This window comes from Carcharodon carcharias, chromosome 3 (genome assembly GCF_017639515.1).
Source record: "Carcharodon carcharias isolate sCarCar2 chromosome 3, sCarCar2.pri, whole genome shotgun sequence".
NCBI classification, from domain to species: Eukaryota; Metazoa; Chordata; class Chondrichthyes; order Lamniformes; family Lamnidae; genus Carcharodon; species Carcharodon carcharias.
The window spans coordinates 36,298,560-36,320,278 of record NC_054469.1 but is presented as its reverse complement, the minus strand read 5'-3'; the positions used below and the strand labels follow the sequence as shown (position 1 = coordinate 36,320,278).

The following is a 21,719-nucleotide window of genomic DNA, read 5'->3' as shown; positions in this document are numbered from 1 at the left end:
CTTAAACATTAATGCCCTCTACTACCTTGCACAGTGGCTACAGTGTACACCATTTAGAAGATGCGCTCCAACAACTCACCAAGCCTTCTTCAACGGCCTCTCCCGACCTATAACCGCTACTACCTTAGAAAGACGAGGGTGGCTGGCACATGAAGGCTGAAAAAACTTGGTGTTCTCAAGTTACACACCAGCCTGACTTGGAAATATATCACTGTTCATCATCACTGGGTCAAGATCCTGGAATTCCCTAACAGCACCGTGGGAGGACCTTTACACACAGACTGCAATGCTTCAAGAAGGCAGTATACCATTATTGTCTCGAGGACGGTAGGGATGTGCATTAAATGCTGGTCTTGCCAGTGATACCCACATCTTCTGAATGGAATAAAAATCCCCTCTGTTATTTCCATATATTCAAAATATACATCTGTTCAGGTGAATCAAGCTTTTAAAACAATATTTGTTGGCAATCCTGTCTCTCTTGTTCCAAAATGTAGTTCTGCTTATGAAACAGAGTGCTACTACAAACCTTATATACTATAAAATTTTTTTGCAAATCTATAACTTAGAAGAAAATTGTTGTTAAACCAGTCAGATTCACTATAATGTTAAGGTGATGTGTACAGTATTCAATTACAGCAGAGTTCATTACTGGGCGACCATGTTGCAAATGACAATGACTATGAATAAGAAAGAGGCTAACTTCACTGTTTCTTCAGTATTAAAATCAAGGTCAGCATCAGCCATGCAGAAATTTGATAGGTTTGGAAGTTCAGTTTACGAAGCTTCTCAGTATAATGTACTTTTGGAAGCCTTGCAAAACCCCCTTAATTTTCTTTGATTGCAGCTCCTTGACCTAAGGTGCAATGCTCAGTTATTTTATTGCAACTAAAATGGCTTCAAATGGTCCCTGTTTGATCTTATAAAATTTCGCCCCCACCCCACCCTACCCCCTGCACCCACAACCTAGTTCCTCCCCACTTTTCTTTTTTTCTCCCTGCTAATTTGTGCTTACACTTGATCTCTTCTTGTTTCAGGTTCACTTCCCAGACATAGAACGGGTGGAATGGATAAACAAGGTACTGTATTATTGATTGATTTTTGAGGAAAGTACTTTCTGTAAATGTAATCCAAAGAGCATGGAAATTAATTATTCATACAATGTATTGGAGCCAACTTTGAGTCAGTACATTGTTCTGTTGCTAACAGTCAGTTCTAACTCTCTGTCCAGGTCTTCCGCACCCTCAACATCTGTTTCAAAAGCTACCTATCCTTGTTATAGTTGCCTTTCACCATATCTTGTTAGATCAGTTGATACGTAAGCCAGGTATCCAGCATCCCTAGTGTGGAATAGTGTTGTAGTGGAGTCTGTCAGTTAATGGCTTAGACTTCATAGTGTACAATTAGTCATTTGCGAACTTCATTTTTCAGTGTAGTGTAAAATGTTTTTTTAAAAATTGTAATATGGGTAAAAGGAAAAGGCGGGTTAGCAGTGGTGTTCACTTTTATTCTACTTTAGTTTGTGTGAATCGGATTCTGTTTACAGTTAGATGTTCACCACTGGTTTATCATGTAGAAGTCCATGTAATGAGCAGCGCAGAAAAAGGCCATTCAGCCTAGTGTGTTCTGGTGCTTATGCTCCAGTTGAACCTCCTCCAACCCTACTTCATCTAAACCAATCAGCATTATACACTTTTCCATTTGTTTAGCTAACTTCTTCATTAATATATTTATGATATTTGCTTCAATTACTCCTTGTGGCAGTGAGTTTCACATTCTAGCCACTCTTTGGGTAGGGTACTTTCTCCTGAACTTGCTAGTGGATTTATAAGTGACTATTTTATGTTTACGGGCCCTAGTTTTGGTCTCCCCACAATTTTCCTAAAAAAAAAATTAAACTGAATAAATAAACTATTCAAATGTAATGTCTGGGTTCAATATCACAAAAATGATCTAGCTCAGATTAATTGGTTGGAATAAACATGGGAACAAACAGCTGTGGGAGACACTTATTTACGATTTTCCTCCCTGATCCTTTTAATGCTTGAAGTTTTTTTAATATAGGTTCTGACTCAAAAGTTACTTCTAGCATATCATTCTATGTCGCAATAACTGTGTGGAAAGAATCTAACTTTTTCTGGGAGTGATAAATATTTTGAATAACTTGCCAAGCATTGAGATGAAGGGAAAAACAACAGAATTATTACAAAGTTCATTTGTATATCATGATGCAGCATAGTATAAAGTTCTATTCTGCAGGGGCCTTTGTAAGATTAACTCCTGATTTGCCAACTTTTAAGATTCAGGGAAGTGGCATCAAGTAGGGAGCTTCAGTTGAAGGGTTACTACTGGCATGATGAAGTTTCTTGGATGAGAAAGGGGAAAATCATCCAATAAGCCTGTTCATCACTGTCCATCGTATGCACTTAAATGGACATTGGGTGAGGTCAGATTGATGAGGCTGAATAGTGTGCTGAAAGTTGCTTTTCAGGCTCATAAAAGATGAATGGTTAATTAGACAAGGGACTGGAGGGCACCTGATGTACTCATTCACTTTCTTTCAATTCTATTTCTACCCCTGGCCCAATTTTTCATACTTACTCTGAAATAGTCTGGTTTTACTTCATACACCATTTAACATTTTATACTTTTTTGGGGATTCATTCTTAGTCGCTTGCTTTCTATATGAAGCTTAAACCTCCAATATTTCAGCTTCTACTTGGACCTCAAAAACTCAAGTCCAATAATTATGAAAATTTGAGAGGAGCAGGAAAGCTGCCATTGCTCTCAGTTCACAGCAAATTGTGTTTTTTTTAAAAAAAGAAGCCTTAAAATTTCATTAAATATATTTTTCCTCTAAGTCAGAGGAATATGAGTTCGAGCTGCACTCCAGGATTTGGGCACATAGGACTGAATTTAGTGCCCGTCCCACATGGCGAATTTGGTGGCAAGAGTGCATTTAACCAGGCAGAAGGATGGCCCGATTTAGTCTGTGGCGGGAAGGCTCATGGACGGTCTTCCCACCTTGCCACTAGTTGAGGCCCTTAAGTGGCCAATTAATGCCCATTTAAGAGCCTCAACCTGTCACCGCTGGTATTCAACCAGTGGCAGGCAGGGGTCTCACCATGCAATAAACCGAAGAAGCAAAACCTGTTGGGGTTGCTTGCAGGCTTCCAGCGGTGTCCCTCGTTCAGAGGCACTCAAGGCCAAATCAAGGGACCCAGCATTGGATAGGGAGGTGGGGGAGCATCATGATGCTGCTTGCTGAGAGCCAGCCCCCTGCCCTTACTGCCAACCACCTCTCTCCTCTTGTCCTGCGATCCCCAACCTGCAATCCTCCTCCCACCTGTGATTGTGGTCCCTTGGTGAGGTGGACCTCAGGTGGATGCATTACTGACAGGAGAACTACCTCCCTGGTGGCACTGTTGAACAACGACATTGGTTGTAATTTGTAATTCTAATCGACTGGCTGCATTCAGCAGGCAGGACTTCAGCCCCTGAGCTGCTTGATCCTGGGGAAGGCCTGCCACCCCAGTTAAGCACCAGATTGGCACTTACCGTGGTGGACCTTCCTGAAAAGAGGCAATGTAGGGTCCTTGCTGGCTGTCCAACATGTGAGCAAGACCCCTGTTTCCTACCTTAAATTTGCCCATAACCTACGTTTTTCATTTCAGTGTTCACTGAGGGAGGACTGCATTGTTAGAGCGGCTGTCTTTTTTCACTGAGACGTTATCCATTTGATGGGACATGAATTTATACAAGATTGATTGCACTGTTTGAAGAAGAGTAGGAACCTGTCCAAAATCAGTGTTACAAAAGATCAATTATCTGATTATTTATCTCTGACGTTTGTGGAACCTTGTTGGGTTCTTGCAAAACAACAGCAACTTCGCTACAAAAATAATTTGATTGCAAAATGATTTGGGCACCTTGATTTCGTGAATGATACTGCATAAAGATGTTAAATTTCTGTCCAAAATGACTGGGAGAAAAGTGGAATAAATGGAATTCGTGACAAATTGATGGGGAGTTAAACAGAGAAGTGAAAAGAAAACTTAAAAAGATACAAAATTCATGGTCACTTTTTTTAATCACGTGCAATTTTCCTAAATTTAATTTGATGTAGTTACTTTGCCTGTCCTTCTTACCAAGTTCTGTCTTTCTCATGTCCTATCCCCTTCAGTCATGAGCTCTCTATCAAAATAACAACATGTTATAGTTTACTGAATTTTGCTCTTTTTAAAAAGTGAACTCTATCAACATCGAGAGCTTATCTGAATATTAAAGTGAAACTTGTGTGAGCTGATAATATTGAAGGTTATGTAGTGAGGGAATGCTGGTATTATACAGCATTTGGTATCTATGAAGATAAAGGACAGATTATCTTGTTTTGAGGTTCATATCCCTCAGCTGAGGAATGCCTACACTGCACTTCGTTCAGTCTCCAACCCCTCCATGTCCTCCCTCAGTCATGTAATATTTTATGTAATAGAGGGATGAGGTAAGAGGTAAGAGATTGCTTGGTACTGACTTGCATTTAGTCACTTGAAGCTTAGTCACTAAAATCTTATGGTTGGGCCAGTTAAGATTTTAAAGCTCAAAAAGAAAATGTTTGTACCATTGATTTCCTTTCTTAAATTTGACTTTGCCCGAAGTCACGAGAAAATGAACTGATAACTCAAGATTATGCTGCAGCAATTAGAGTAGAATGGCATGTGCTCCTTAGGTATCTATTGGCTTTATGATTTTAAGCGAGGGATAGGGGATTTTTTTTTACGCGGAAGGTTGTTAGGGCATGGAATACCCTACCAGAAGTAGTGATAGAAGAATCCTTAAGAACTTTTTAAAGGGAAGTGGATAAATATATGAAAAAGTAAAATCTGAATCTGGTAAAAGGAAGGGGAATGGAACTAAGTAAATTGACATTGGCATGTTAGGCTGACTGGCCTCTTGTGCTGTTATGGTCTGTGATTCTATGCAACATTGTCTATATAACACTGCCTATTGGTTTTGTATTTTGTATCCTAATCATGGTTCAGAAATTTTAAATTTGTTTTATTACTTTTAGACGGTAAAACAAATGTGGCCATATATCTGTCAGTTTGTGGAGAAACTGTTGAAAGAAACCATTGAACCAGCAGTGAGGGGAGCAAACAGCCATCTTAGTACCTTCAATTTCACAAAAGTTGACATGGGAAATAAGGTGAGTGGTTGCTTGAGAAGTTGAAATAAACAAATGCCCCTATGTATAAGTTAACTTTTTACTTAAGACTGAAATGGTGGGAATCTTGAATTAATTCCCTCCTGTTTTCTATAAATCTTTCATTCCAAGTTGCTATTCTTCCCCATAATCACAGCTATCCCCTCAACCTTGTCACCTCCCATGGTTTCTCCCTTGTCATGGTCTCAATTGCTGACAAAGTCACCTCCATCTACTTCATTGTACCCCTCACCACCACATCCCCACTTCCACTTGATTCTTTGCCCATCTCTGGGGAAAAAAAAACTCTCTTTCAAGTAATTTACAAGTGCACTCCTAAATCCCCAACTGTCTAGCTATTGGTCTTTGTGATGATCCCTGAGTCGGAAGCAATACAGTCAGCAAAATGTTTTTATTTCTTTAAAATGTCTAGTAAATCTAATGGCTTTTAAGAATGTTTATTTGAAAAGGGCTTTTAGGAGCTGGGATCAATTGTAATTTTCTTGGATAATAAGAAATATTGGTCTCTGTGACATGGCGACCTTTGATTCGGAAGCAGTGCCAGCAGGAAAGAAGTTAAGGCCAAAGGCCATGTGGCAAGACACAAAGAAAAGCTGCAGAATTGGGGAGAACAGAGAAGGCACATTGAAAAGGAACTGCGTGTGTGGGTAATACACTTAAACAGGATAGAAAGCTAAAGACAGAGTTAAAGCAGGGATTGTGAACTGGGCAAATTTACTGCTGCTGAGTTTTCAACCACTTAACAGGGCCTATTAAAAGGGTTGGATAAAGGAGTCTCTGGGGAATCTGTGCAATCAAGACTATTGTGAACCTAGCTAAAGAAGTTCTGCAGGAGTGTGCCTTTTGGGTGACGACCGTCTCTGAGGATCTTGGATAGAGTACAGCTGCTGCTGACCGTGGCTTGAGGGATGAATCGATTGAGTGATCAAGTGAGAGACACTACGTATCAGAGGCCAAGTTAGGATCTGCACGTGGTGCCACATTTTGTAGGATGTGATATGGGTGCTCGTCGTTGTGTAAGATGTATCTTAGATATATCGAATGTTGGAAGTGAAATTTACTTTTTTATTTGAAGTACCATTTGTCCTTTAATTCATGTTTAATTTTTACAGGTTCTGATTTGTGTTAAAGTAAATGCTACAAAAATTGGAATCTTATTGGTAATTTCTTCAAATGAGGGTCATTCAGCAAATTTGGTTTTTTTGGTTTACGGGCCCCCCAAGGGAATCATAACACCTTCCATTCATCATGGTACTTCTGCAGTGTGGATTTGCTCATGCTGTTGTCCTAGTAAAACCTTTAACCCTTCCAGACTGCTCATTCCCCCTGATATGTCCATCAAGCCCAAGGGGCACAGACTTGAGCTTATCTGGCACACACTGGTTTAGCCATTCATCATCAGACATTACAAAACTACATAAAACTTTACTCTTCTCTGCCAACACCACTGACTACTCCAAGATTTTCCTGTGTGCAAAGATAATCTGTCTTTATTTTTCACCACTAGTAACAGTCTTTCCATCTTCCCAGCTGCCTTTTACCCTTGCCTGCAACAAATGTGAGGAGCTAACTCATTGATGTCTTTGGCAATTCAGTTACGATCATTTGTTCAACTACATTTGCTGTTTCCTGTTTCTCTTTAAGTCATACCTCATCCAGGTTCTGTTTGTCCAGAGCTCCAGTTTCTCATTCATTTTTCCTTGTGCCTTATGTAAGCTTAGTTTTTTCCCTTGATCCCATTTGCACTAAACTGCTGAACAACCAAATTCCCTTTCTAGCCCTCATACTAGCAGACAATGTAAATGGTTCACTTTCCTTGTGTGTTCCCAGCCCTTTCAAAACAGCAATCACATATGACATCCTCTCACCATGGTGTATTATTCTTCTGAAGGCGTTAAGAGGTGCCATATCGGTACAAATTGTTTTTAAAAATATATATATACGTGTATGATCCACCCTTGACCAGCATGAAACTTTTGATGAGGTCAATTGTACCTTGCTTCTCCGATTACCTTTTGTCTTGGTGGGACTGCCCTCGTGTAGTTCCACTTGTGTCTACCTATCTAATTCTAATCTATTCAACCTCACCAAATCTTTCACACCCCTTCCGCCGTCCTCTTAAAAATCTTGATAAAACCCATGACTTCAACCATACTTTTGGCTACCGTCTAATTTCCTATCTCTTTCTGCATCAGTCTGACCCCCAACTACCATGTAAAAGATGCTGTGTAAATTGTAGCAATTGCTTGGAAATAATTATAAATAATGTTGGTGAACAACAGCACATTTATATTTGTATAATTTAGATTTTAAAAATTACATGTAGAATTTGTTTTTAATTTCCTTAAAGGGTTTTATAAAGGTTTGTGACTGTCAGCTGCTGAGAAGGGTTTTCCAAACGCTAGAACATTGCTCACTGTTAAATATTTGTTCATCTTTTTGTACATCTCTTTTCAGCCTCTACGGATTGATGGGGTAAAAACTTATACAGAAAACATAGACAGCAGACAAATTATCTTAGACCTTCAAATCAGGTAACTTACATCTTGAATCCCATTCAATTCTTGGAGCTCAGTTAAGTATTCAGAATGAGGCCATCGGACGATGGTATCAACAGAAGCAGTTAGAATAGTTGGCCAGGCATCTGTTTTTCCCCAGATGGCTTAATTATGAATGCTTGGCTGAGTTCCAAGAATGTCTAATGCACTTTGCTTTCAGCAAGTAATGTTGACACAACTGTAGAAGGGGTGAAAGCTTTGTTTGATTGACATATTTAGCACCTTGTATAAGGCACTCTTAGAGTTTTTTCAGTGCCTATGTGTTAAATTTACCAAGATGAAGAGGTGTGAAGTAGATAATAGTTTTTTTTCATTGAGACTATGAATGGCTGTGGTTGATTGACAACTTTGAGAATGTATAAAGAGTAATATATTTCTTAAGGGAATGTCGAATGGCTGTTTTTGTTTTGCGTTCCTGAGTATGATTATGGCTCCCCAGTGATACACGATTCTTCTGAGAAGCTGTGAACCATATTCCTAACAGAACAGACCCGATGTCATCAAAATTATGGGGACGGTTTGAAATGCGAACCTCTGCAAAGGTGTATTGCGTGTGGGCTGGGTACTACACCTTTATCCTGCGCTGGTGAAAATATGCCAGAAACACCCATTGTTTTTAAAGACATCCCAAATCAGCCTGAAACCATGAACGTCTGGGCCTAAGGAATCAATCTGAGACCTTCATGATCTGAGTGGCTGAACTACTCAAAACATAAATTTGCTGAGCCATTGGTTGAGCTGCTTGGCATTAATACAGCCTTTAACATTGTGGGATATTTCTCAGTTAATTCATCTCATACTTAAAAATGCCTGTTCTATTGAAGGAAATCGAAGACAGTTCAATCTTAGGAGTACTGTAGATATGTCTGTAAAATATCAGGTTTGATATTCATTGGAATATTGGATGTACTGAATAAAGGTTCTGCTCAGATGATTCCTGACAGCTGACCTTTTTTCATTCATTCTTGGGATAGGGTATTGTTGGCACTTATTGACTTTTCCTAGTTGCCCTTGAAAACTTGGTGGTGGCCAATTTCTTGAACTGCTGCAATCTGTATAGTGAAGGTGATCCTATATTGTTGTTTATTCTGTGTAACAGTTTGATACAACTGAGTAGCTTGCTAGGCAACTTTAGAGGGTAGTCAGACTTGTCTGTAGGTCAGACTGGGTAAGGATGGCAGTTTGTTTCCCTAAATGGCATTAGTGAACCAGTTAGATTTTTACAATAATTTGCAGCTTTATAATCACCCTTACTGATGCTAGCTTTTTATTTCTTGATGTTTTTTAAAAAAAACTAAATTCAAATTTACAAACTGCCATGGTATAAGATTTGAGCTCACGTCTGATTTATTAGTTTAGACCTCTGGATCATTTGTCCAGTAACACCACTACACTACCGTACTCTTCCAACCCCCACCTGAAAATGAGATGTATTGTATTGTTTTAGAACAGCAAACAATACAAAACACAGGCCTGCTGTGATTATGAGCACTACATGTGAAGTTTGTAATAGAAAGTATCTTTTGTTACACCTAAATGTCATCCCTAATGAACACAGGAGAAAGCTAAACAGAAAACATCAGGTGGTCCTTCAAGTCTGTCCCATTCTATCATATAGCAATTGAGCAACAAACCCCAATGTTCCAACCCCAGTAAATGTCCTGAGAGTGGGAATAAAATTATGATAAATAACTCTGGGAAATTCATCTCCACACCCAGCAGCAATCAAAATAAGTTTCCGGTGATAAGAATGACGACCAGAGTCCAGCATCCCACCTACTATGGGATGTATGCGATGATATAAGTCTCCTTGATGAACTCTCCCTGCTTCCTGTTGAACATTTGCAGCGAATCTGTACCCACTATGCATGATCTGTCAATTTATTTCAAAGGCTCATGACCATCCGTGAAAAGGAGAACCTCCTGACATTTGACCTAGTTCTGTTTACGTAACTCATATGCAATTCCATTTGTTCTTCCTAGCTTGTCTAATTCAAATAATCTGGCCATATGTGCCCAATCAAGAGCCTTTACTATTTTAAATTCCTAAATCAAATCTCTTCAGAATGTGTTTTTCTAGAGTAAGTCCCAACACCTTGTTATCACTATTGTGATAACTAATGTTTTTAAACTAGGTGTTAATCTAGTTTACTTTAAACCTTTCTCAGGATCTCACTCCTCCGTGGAATAATGCATTAACAACTCATTTGAGTTTCTTTAAAAAGTCTTTTGATGTAAAGCAAGAAACTCTGAACTCCCATTCATATTGATGCATCAATTTAATAATAGAAACTTTTCAAGGAGCTAAAAGGTTTTTTAAAGGACTGTTCATTAGATGAATATAAGTTAAGAAATTTTGAATTAGAAAAAAAGTTTCAAAACCTTATTAAGGGCTTTAGAAATTTAGGATTGAGTACAAAAGTGGGGGACAATTTTTCCGAAATCTTTTTGAGTAATCAGGTTGGTTCATCAACAAAGTGTGAAGGTGAAATGTTTGCATGTTTAGATGGGGTTTCCTGTTACAAATGTGTATTCACAGATTGGAATTGCAAATGATTACATAGAGAGTTTCTACTGTGACTTGTTGATATATTGATTTTTCATTAATAAAGAGTGACAGGCAAAGCAAGATTTGTGGACCCAAACTGCGAAATATATTCATGACTTTTAACATCCACAATATTACACATTGGGAGTAAACAATATTTTCTTCAGAAGGTGTGGAGTTTTAAGAAGTAGTTCGTGGGATATGGATGATGTTCGGAAAGCCAAAATTACTGCCCATCCTGGTTATCCTGAGAAGGTGTTAGCAGTCCATGTGGTGATTATTTCCCTATATTAGAGTTAGGTTAGACATTTTTTTTTTATTCTTTCATGGGATGCAAGATCATCGGTTGCGGACAAGGCCAGCATTTGTTGCCCATCCCTGATTACTCTTCAAGATGGTGGTGAGCCAGTCAATTCCAGGATATTGACCCAGAGATCATGAAAGAATGTGAGGAACATAATAACAGAAGAACATAAGAAATAGGAGCAGGAGTAGAGCATCCGGCCCCTCGAGCCTGCTCCGCCATTCAATAAGATCATGGCTGATCTTATTGTGTTTCGATTTCCACATTCCCATCTAACCCTGATAACGTTTAATTCCCTTGCCTAACAAGAATCTATCTACCACTGCCTTAAAATATTCAATGACCCCGTCTCCACCGCCTTCTGAGGCAGAGAGTTCCAAAGTCACACAACCCTCAGAAAAAAATTCTCCTCACCCCTGGCCTAAAAGGGAAACCCCTAATTTTAAAACAGTGTCCCCTAGTTCTGGACTCACCCACAAGGGGAAACATCCTTTCAACGTCTATCTTGTCAAGACTGCTCAGGATCTTGTATACTTCAATCAAATCACCCCTCACTCTTCTAAGCCCCAGTGGAAACAAACCAACCTGTCCAATCTTTCCTCAGAAGACAACCCACTCATGTATCAATCTAGTAAACCTCCTTTGAACCACCTCCAATGCACTTACATCCTTCCTTAAATAAGGAGACCAAAGCTGCACACAGTAATCAAAGTGCTGTCTCACCAATGATCTGTGTAACCGAAGCATAACATCCTTACTTTTATAAAAATAAAAATACCTGGAAAAACTCAGCAGGTCTGGCAGCATCTGCGGAGAGGAACACAATTAACATTTTGAGTCTGTTTGACTCTTCAACAGAACTAAGTAAAAATAGTAAACAGGTGAAATATAAGGTAGTTTAAGGGGGATGTAGGGGGGGGAGTACAGGAAGAGCTGGATAGAGGGCCAGTGATATGTGGAGATAGCCAAAAGATGTCATAAACAAAAGGACAGAGGTGTTGAAAGTGGTGATATTATCTAAGGAATGTGCTAATTGAGGGTAGAAAGCAGGACAAGCAAGGTACTGATAGCCCTAGTGGGGATGGGGTGGGGTGAAGGGAAGGGAAGGGATCGAAATAGGCTAAAAGGTAGAGATAAAACAATGGATGGAAATACATTTAAAAATAATGGAAATAGGTGGGAAAAGAAAAATCTACATAAATTATTGGAAAAAAAAAGGACGATCGGAAAGGGGGTGGGGATGGAGGAGAGAGTTCATGATCTAAAATTGTTGAACTCAGTACTCAGTCTGGAAGGCTGTAAAGTGCCTAGTCAGAAGATGAGGTGCTGTTCCTCCAGTTTGCGTTGAGCTTCACTGCAACAATGCAGCAAGCCAAGAACGCACATGTGGGCATGAGAGCAGGGTGGAGTGCTGAAATCCAAAATGATGCTACCACCAAACACATCTTTCCTTCACCCCCTCCCCCCCAGCAGCATTCCGCAGGGATCGTTCCCTCCGGGACACCCTGGTTCACTCCTCCATCACCCCCTACACCTCAACTCCCTCCCACAGCACCTTCCCATGCAACCGCAGAAGGTGCAACACCTGCCCCTTTACTTCCCCTCTCCTCACCGTCCAAGGGCCCAAACACTCCTTTCAAGTGAAGCAGCATTTCACTTGCATTTCCCTCAATTTAGTATACTGCATTTGTTGTTCCCATTGCGTTTTCCTCTACATTGGAGAGACCAAAGGCAGACTGGGAGCCACTTTGCAGAACACCTTCAGTCTATCGGCAAGCATGACCCAGACCTCCCTGTCCCTTGCCATTTCAACACTCCACCCTGCTCTCATGCCCACATGTCCGTCCTTGGCTTGCTGCATTGTTCCAGTGAAGCTCAACGCAAACTGGAGGAACAGCACCTCATCTTCCGACTAGGCACTTTACAGCCTTCCGGACTGAATATTGAGTTCAACAATTTTAGATCATGAACTCTCTCCTCCATCCCCACCCCCTTTTCGATCCCCCTTTTTTTCCAATAATTTATATAGATTTTTCTTTTCCCACCTATTTCCATTATTTTTAAATGTATTTCCATCCATTGTTTTATCTCTACCTTTTAGCCTATTTCGATCCCTTCCCTTCACCCCACCCCACCCCTGCTAGGGCTATCAGTACCTTGCTTGTCCTGCTTTCTACCCTTAATTAGCACATTCCTTAGATAATATCACTACCTTCAACCCTCTGTCCTTTTGTCTATGACATCTTTTGGCTCTCTCCACCTATCACTGGCCCTCTATCCAGTTCTACCTGTGTCCCCCCCACCCCCTCCTTAAACCAGCTTATATTTCACCTCTTTTCTATTTTTACTTAGTTCTGTTGAAGAGTCATACGGACTCGAAACGTTAACTGTGTTCCTCTCCGCAGATGCTGCCAGACCTGCTGAGTTTTTCCAGGTATTTTTATTTTTGTTTTGAATTTCCAGCATCTGCAATTTTTTGCTTTTACCCTTAATTTTATGTTCGATTCCTCTCATAATAAAGGATAGCATTCCATTAGCCTTCTTAATTACTTGCTGTACCTGCATACTTTTTGTGACTCATGTACGAGAACACCCAGAACCCTCTGCATCTCAGAATTATGCAGCCGTTCTCCATTTAAGTAATACTCTGATTCTTTTTGTTCTTTCTGCCAAAGTGAACAACTTTACACTTTCCCACGTAAAACTCCATCTTCCAGATCTTTTCCCACTCACTCAACCTATCTATATCCACCTGCAACCTCCTCATGTCCTCTTCACAACATACTTTCCTACCTATTTTTGTCATCTGCAAATTTAGCTACCATGTCTTCACTCCCCTCATCTAAATAATTGATGTAAAACGTTGAGGCCCCAGCACAAACGCCTGTGCGACTCCACTCGTCACATTCTGCCAATCAGAAAAATATCCATTTATGCATACTCTCTGCTTTCTGCCAGCCAGCCAATCTTCTGTCCATGCTAATATATTGCCCATATTCAAGTCAGGATCATGTAGGACTAAAGGGGAACTTGGATTTGATGCTGTTCCTTTAATAGTGCTGTTCTTGTCCTTCTGAGTGAGAGAGGTCTTTGACAACACAATGCTATACAAGATGATCTTGGTGAGTTGTTACAGTGCACAGTGTGTTAATAATGGGGGAGTGTGTATTGAACCTAGTGGCAGGGTTGCTGTTTAAGGGAATTGCTTTGTTCTGTGTGTTGAAGCTGTACCAACCCAGATGAATATTCAGTCATACACCTGACAAGCCTTGTAGATTGTGGATAATCTTTGAGAATTCAGGAAATGAGCTACTCTTAGATTACCCAGTCTCTGCCTTGGTGTGTGAGCCACTTTGTTCACTGGTCCACTTAAGCTTCTGGTCATTTGTAGTCCCCAAGATGTTTTGGGAACTTGATGATAGTGACACTGTTGAAGGTCGGAAAGTTATGGCTGGGTTGTCTTTTGTTGGGGAAGGTTGTTACTTGGTTCTTATTTAGTGGAATGTTACCTGCCACTTGTCAGCCCAAACCTGGATATTATTGAGGTCCTGCTGTAGGCTGGCTTGGGTTGTTTCATTAACAGAGGAGTTTGAATGGACATTAACGTTGGAATTGAATTATCGAATGGGGGAGCTTGGTGATGGAAGTGTCATTAAACTTTGGTGGAGAAATAGCAGCGTGTCCTCTTGGTTAGAGATGCTTATTACCTTGCATTCCTCAGTCAAGTCTTGAATGTTGCCTAAACTGCATACCATTGACAAGTATGAGTTTCATTGTTGGAGGCCTTGTGAGTGGAGCTCAAGTCCCTGGAATTATCAGTGAACTGTCCCAGTCTGAGGAAGTTACCTAGGGGAAGATCATTAGCTCAAAATGGTTGGACTTAAGGCATTGGAGTAATGCCCCAATTCTGTGATGTTTAGCTTATGTTAGCCAGGTCCATCCTCCTGTGTATTAAGCATAGCTCCAGGCACAAGAGCTTTTCCTTTTGAGCTCTGTTTTACTACGTTTCTCTAATGTCATACTTGGTTAAATGTTGCCTCAATGTTGAGTGGGGTGGGGTTGTTATTATCTCCTCTCCTTATCAGGATCGTTTCATCTTCAACCATAAGATATTTGCTGCAAAGTAGAATCATGGAAGTTTATAGCACAGAACAAAGACCACCATATCTTGTAATTTCTTTTGCTAGAACAATCCAAAACACTGTTTTGTTGTTCCTATACCTCTATATGCATATATATGTGTCCATGATATTGTGCAAATAAGATACACAAAGTTCCTGTGAAGCATTGTGGGACATTTTGTTACATTAAAAGTGCTATAAAAATGTAAGTTGTTGTAAATTGCATTTGTTACTGTCTGCCCATTCTGCTAACTTGTCCCATTCTGAAGTCTTTCACAGTCATCCTGCTTCGGTAAGTTTTACTATTGTATTCTAAAGGAAGATCATTGACTCTGAAACATTTACTGTTTCTCTTTCCACAGATGCTGTCAGACTTGTGGAGTGTTTCCAGCATTTTCTGTTCTCGTTTTTGATTTCCAGCAGCCACAGTATTTTGGCTTTGTTCCAGTTTTATTACATCGAACTTGTTCTTTTCCTAAACCAGTATTCAAATCTTTGACACTCATTATCTTTTTGTAATTTTGCACTGAAACTTATATGGTGGCATTTTCCAATTCTCACATCAGGTCTCTTACCACCTTATCTCCCAGAGCTAAATCAATCAATGTTCCTTTCCTTTTATGACTAGAAGCAAACTGACTTGCAAGGCAGTTTGAGGTAGAATTGTTTGTATGAAAGTAGTCTTCCAGTTCAGAGTTTCATATGGGCTTGTGTAAATTTTGTGTTTTGATATATCCAAGTACAATTCAAGGGTTTCAGGAAAATATCTATTTGGCCCAGTGGAATGACCTATCTACAGTCATCACGCAGCCTCACAAATCACAATTGGATTTGTTGTATTACAGTAATATTCATGAAATAAAATCATCTCCACTTTTTAATTAATTCCACAACTATGTTTTGTTATGCTGTGAAACTGTGAACACTGTAATCTAATGTTATACTTAAGTTGAGGTGCGAGGATGTGCATTTGTGTGCTTGTGTTTACGGGTCACATTGTTAATCAGTAAAATAAGGCAGTTGTCAAATCTGCAATATAGTTAATGTAGGTCATTTTTGTTTACTGCCTTTAAAAAGTCATTGGTTGTGTCATAAGACGGGTAAATAAATCTCTTCATTATGCCAATGAATTATTGTCTTGAGCACAGTTTATATCATGTATACCGTTCACTGCTTTCAGAGGAATTATTAGATTAAACCTAAGTTTGCATATATGAGATTTGAGATCAGCAGTTTTATGGTGCGCATGAATATAACTGTACAGAAGCCAAGGATAGACAGTAGCATTGTATTTGGATGTCACCACCCTGCATCTGTTACCAAGGCCAAATCCACTGTGCATTGTTCAGTATATTTCTGTTATAACTTTAATGTGTTGCCATTGATATTATGTCAGTCATACCATTGTGGATGAATCTGACTGATAGTCTTACTTGTGAAGAACCTGAAGTTTTATGTGTTATGGTCCAACATGTAGAAACCTCTAGTTTATCTTGATTTCCTCACACATTAATTTCTTTACCTTTAAAGGGTTGTCAATAGGCAAGGTGGTATTTCCTCCACTGAGGCTGGAAGGAAAATTTGAGAATGATACTTCAGAAATTTTTGACAAATTGATGTTCGCAGATATCGTCAAGTGGAAATAGCACTAGAGTGTAATGAATGGTATGACATATGAACCTACAAATTAGAAACAGAAGTAGGCTAATCGGCCCCTTAAGCCTGCTCCACCATTTGATAAGATTATGGCTGACCTGATTGTGGCCTCAACTCTACTTTGCTGTCTACCCCTGATATCCTTTGACTCCCTTGTCAATTGAGAATCTATAGGGACTGTTGCCTGGAAAGGGATGTTTATTTGTTAGTATAGTTAAGTAGAAATCCTTTGGGAAATGTAAGCCTAAATTTTACTGTGTAACTGTAATCTTGTGTGTTTAAGTTTTCTTTTCTTCTGTTAATAAATGTTTTAATTTAATATTTAAAATCTCCAAAAATGGTAGTAGAATCTTTCCTTCTGACTCCAGTACACATACCTTCCCATAATAAGAATAGACATCGCAAATTGTTGCAGTAGCTTGACCAAGTTTCCCTTGGGATTTGGTCAACCTGGCAATTACAACCTGCCACATCATGACAAAAAACAGAGAATGCTGGAAATAATCAGCAGGTCAGGCAGCATCTATGGAGAGAGGAACAGAGTTAACATTTCAGGTCAATGACCTTGCATCAATTTGGTCTTTTTGGCAGTAAATTGGTTGCAGTGCTTATTGGGTTCATTGTTTTGCATAGAGCTCTAGAATTCAAATAAACTAAAGATCTGAGAGAATGTTCACAGCCATGGAAGGAGGACATTTGCAGGGAACTGTGAAATTTGTTCTTTCACTTATGAGACAGCTTCGATAATTTGGTCTTGGAGCAACAAGACTTTGTTGTGGGTGAAGTGCCTGCTATGCTTCCCTTTTGTGTTAACATCCTGAGGTTTTCAACAAAGGTCTAGACTGATGATTAATTAAAATCCTTTGGCATGTTGCTTACACATTTCTTATCCTTTTCCCAGCTATGTTGGAAACTGCGAGATAGATCTCGAGATCAAGAGGTACTTTTGCAGAGCAGGTGTGAAGAGTATACAGGTAGGTGCCTTGTACTCCAGAACTCTTCAGATAGCTTTCTGGCCCCTTTTGAAATACAGATATGTTGGATAGCATTTGTAGAGAGGTGATTAATTGCTCTGGACTGGTGCTATGTACTACATGAAATGAAAGGGCAGTCAGCAAGGGTTTAATGGTAGAACAAGATGGAAGGATCACTTTCAGAGTCTTTCTTGATTACCTTTGGGGATCAGAGCATATATATAGTAGTTAGCTTTGGGAGGTGTAGTGTAGGGTAGGGTAGGTCGGATAGATAATGCTCTGTTGAAGACATGGTCTTGATTGGCTAGATGGTTTTTTGCTCCTATTCCTGTATTCTGTTGACTCTAGATTCCTTCTGTTACACAATGACACTGAGATACAGTGCTGCATAGAATTGTAAAATAGAAAAAATAGTTATAGATATTGAAGAATAAGCTTTCCCCATTTACCTATTTTACCAGGAGAGCTTTGCTGCTTTTTTTGTCACTTGTGAAACCTTGCTCAAGAGTATAATTTAGTACTTTGTCATCTTTGTGATGTCTTGTGTGTAGTGAACTTAAACGGCCTCATCCTGTGGAGAAAATTAAAATTGTGCTTTCCACTGCAAAATGATGATTTGAAAGCAATTCCTTTGATTTTGAGAATGTTTGGCATTGTAGCCCTCTGATAATATATAAAATCCCAATGAGAATTCTAGGTATTTGTGGTGTGCTTTGAGCACAGTTCAGTTGTTCTCTAACCTGTGAAAATAGAGGATCCTTTCTCTGAAATAATGGTCTTTTCATTATATTTGCAGCTGAATGGTATAATTCGAGTGATTCTGGAACCATTGATTGGTGACATGCCACTGGTTGGAGCACTATCTCTCTGCTTTCTCCGCAGGCCTGTGAGTATAATTGTCAACTCCTGGAACTCCATTTGCATTGGACTTTGTGTTGGAAACAAAACTGTGCCAGCTACTGTTCTTTACACATCCTCATATTTGCTCCACATGCATAATTATTTAACGTCCAGACACTATAAATAGCTTTTACAGTATCTTTATGGTTGAAAAAGCAGGTGCCTTCCCTAAAGGTTGTAATAGCTTAGTAATAGGTTTTTCCACTGGTTAGTGGAAAAGTCTCCCGCAGAGACTTCGGGACAGAGAGGTTAAAACAGCGAGACTTCAGGTAGAGGTTAAAACAGCAAGATTTCGGGACAGAGAGGTTAAAACAGCGAGTTTCCAGTAGGAGCAAGGGTAAAATAAAAGTAAGGGTCCATATTCTATTTACTTAGGATATGTCTGCGGAGCTCAGTCCCTTGATTTGCACATCCTGAGCTATGTGGGAAATCCTAGACATGCCTGGCGGTCTGGATCACCATGTGTGCAGGAGATGCTTCTAAATGGTACAACTCAAGCTCCGGGATTTGGAGCTTGAGCAGCAGCTGGGGGCACTATGGTGCATTCACAAGGCTGAGAGGTTCATGGATAGCATGTTTCAAGGTGTGGTCACCCTGCAGTTTAAGGGAGTGCAAGCAGAGAGGGAATGGGTGACCAACAGACATTAGAAGGGGACCATGCAGGTAGTGAGGGAATCCCCCGAGTGCCACTCGCTTGCAAACCGTTTTTTGGCCTTGGCTCTGGTTGGCCTCCACAGAGGAACCGTCACTTTCACTGTTTTCCAAGACCATGGCACTGTGGGTGGTCCAGCTGCTCGGTGGCCGGGGGTGGGGGGGGGTGGAAGAAGTGTGGAAAGGCAGTAGGGGTAGGGGATTTGTTAGTGAGAGGAGTAAACAGGTGCTTCTGCGGATGTAGACATGACTCCAGGATGGTATGTAGCCTCCAGGGTGCCAGGATCAAGGATGTCACGGAATGGCCGCAGGGCATTCTGAAGGGGGAGGGTGAACAGCCAGAGGTCGTGGTCTATGTTGGGACCAATGAAATAAGAAGAAAGAGAAATGAGGTTCTATGAACAGACTTTAGGGAGTTAAGTAGGAAATTGAAATGCAGGACTTCAAAGGTAGTAATCGCAGTAGTGAGTATAAGAACGGAAGGATTTGGCAGATTAATGCATGGCTGGAGAGATGGTGCAGGAGGGAGAGCTTTAGATTCTTAGGACATTGGGATTGTTTTTGGGGGAGGTGAAACCTGTACAAGTTGGACAGGTTACATCTGAACAGGAACGGGACCAACATCCTCTTGGGGAGGTTTGCTAATGCTGTTGGGGTGGATTTAAACTGAATTCGCAGGGGAATGGGATCCTGAAAAGTAGCTCAGAGGGGAGAAAAGCTGAGATGGAATTAGAAGTTAAAAGACTAGTAAGTGAGTCTGGAAGGCAAAAGAAACATAGGCTAGATAAGAAAGAAATAAGTTTAGCAAGGCTAAGTGGAATATATGTTAATGTAAGGAGCCTGAGGAATAAGACAGACGAGCTTAGGGTACAGATAGCTATAATATCATACTCCCACGTGCTTATGACCGAGACTTGGCTAAAAGAAGGGCAGGATTGGCAGTTCAACATTGCTGGTTATAGGGTATTCAGATGAGATAGAGAGGGGGATAGGAGAGGAGGGTGGGTCACAATATTGATTCAGGAATCAATTATGGCAGTGAGGAGGGATGATATCTTGGAAGGATCATCAAATGAGGCCTAATGGATAGAAGTAAAAAACACAAAAGGGGCAAACATACTGTTGGGTGTGTACTATAGGCCCCCAAACAATCAGGGAGAGATAGAGGATCAAATATGTAATCAAATCAAATTTCAAAGAAGTGTAAGAATAATAAGGCAGTAATAGTAGGGGATTTTAACTACCCAACTATTAACTGAGACAGTTTTAGTGTGCAAGATAGGGAGGGAACAAAATTCTTTAGTTGCATCCAGGAGGACCTTTTTAGCCAGTAAGTAGAAAGCCCAAGAAGGGAGGAGGCAGTTCTGGATGTAATATTCGGAAATAAGCTCGGGCAGGCGGAAGGCATATCAGTAGGGGACCTTTTTGGAGATAGTGACCCTAGCTCAGTTAGATTTACAATAGTTATGGAAAATGATAAGGTTGGGCTGGGAATAAAAGTTCTAAACTGGAGAAAGGCTAATTTTACTAAAATGAGATACGATTTGGCCCAAGTGGACTGGGAGCAGCTACTTGGAGATAAAGCTGTGTCAGAGCAGTAGTAGGCATTCAAGCAGGCAATAGCAAGAGTACAGGGCAAATATGTTCTCGTAAAGATCAAGGTGGGGGCGAAGTCTAGAGAACCCTGGATGTCAAGGAATATAAAGGTTAGGATTAAGAAAAAAAGAAAAGCTTATGGCAGATACCAAGGGCTCAATATGGCAGAGTCCCGAGAGAAGTATAAAAAATTCAGGGGGGGAGCATGAAATTAGAAAAGCTAAGAGAGTGCATGAGAAAGCATTGGTGGATGAAATAAAGGAAAACTCATAGGGAATTTTCAAACATATAAAGAGTACGAGAATAACTAGTGAAAGAGTAGGGCCGATTAGGGACCGTAGAGGTAATCTGTGTGTGGTGCCAGAAGATGTGGGTACAGTCCTCATTGAACACTTGCGTTGGTCTTCACAATGGAAAAGGACAACACAAGTATAGACTTCAGGGTGGAGGACTGTGAAATATTAGAGGAAATTAACATAGAGAGAGAGAGAGAGAGAGAGGAAGTACTAGCGGGTTTAGCGGTCTTAAAAGTGGATAAATCTGCAGACCTGAATGAGGTGTATCCCAGGCTGTTGAGGGAAGAGCTATCAGGAGCCCTGGCAGTAATTTTCAAATCCTCTCTGGCCACAGGTGAGGTACCAGAGCACTGGATGACTGCTAAAGTTGTCCCAGTATTAAAAAAGGGAGGAAGGGATAGACCAGGAAATTACAGGCCAGTCAGTCTATCCTCAGTGGTGGGGAAGTTACTCGAAGGAATTCTGAGGGACAGAATATATCTGCACTTGGAGAGACACAGATTAATCAGGGATAGTCAGCATGGATTTGTTAAGGGAAGGTCGTGTTTGACAAATTTGATTAAATTTTTTGAGGAGGTAACCTGGAGTGTTGATGAGGGTCATGCATTTGATGTGGTCTTTAGCAAAGCTTTTGATAAGGTACTTCATGGCAGACTGATCAAGAAAGTAAGAGCCCATGGGTTGCAAGGCAAAGTGGCATGTTGGATCCAAAATTGGCTGAGAGGCAGGAAGCAGAGGGTGATGGTAGATGGGTGTTTCTCTGACTGGAAGTCTGTTTCCAGTGGGGTTCTGCAGGGCTCAGTGTTGGGGCCCTTGATGTTTGTGGTGTACCTAAATGATTTGGATTTAAATGTAGGGGGTATGATCAAGAAGTTTGCAGATGACACGAAAATT

General features: G+C 40.4%; 1 protein-coding gene across 4 annotated transcripts in view; it reads left to right on the top strand.

The window, feature by feature from the left end:
• Nucleotides 1–21,719, top strand: part of esyt2b (extended synaptotagmin-like protein 2b) — a 232,009-nt gene that overhangs the window by 81,340 nt on the left and 128,950 nt on the right. For all 4 annotated transcript variants that reach the window (XM_041184073.1, XM_041184070.1, XM_041184074.1 and 1 more), the window contains exons 2-6: nt 1,038–1,079; nt 5,069–5,203; nt 7,679–7,755; nt 17,310–17,382; nt 18,179–18,268. In XM_041184073.1, coding sequence (XP_041040007.1) covers nt 1,038–1,079; nt 5,069–5,203; nt 7,679–7,755; nt 17,310–17,382; nt 18,179–18,268 — 417 coding nt within the window. The remainder of the gene's footprint in view (nt 1–1,037; nt 1,080–5,068; nt 5,204–7,678; nt 7,756–17,309; nt 17,383–18,178; nt 18,269–21,719) is intronic.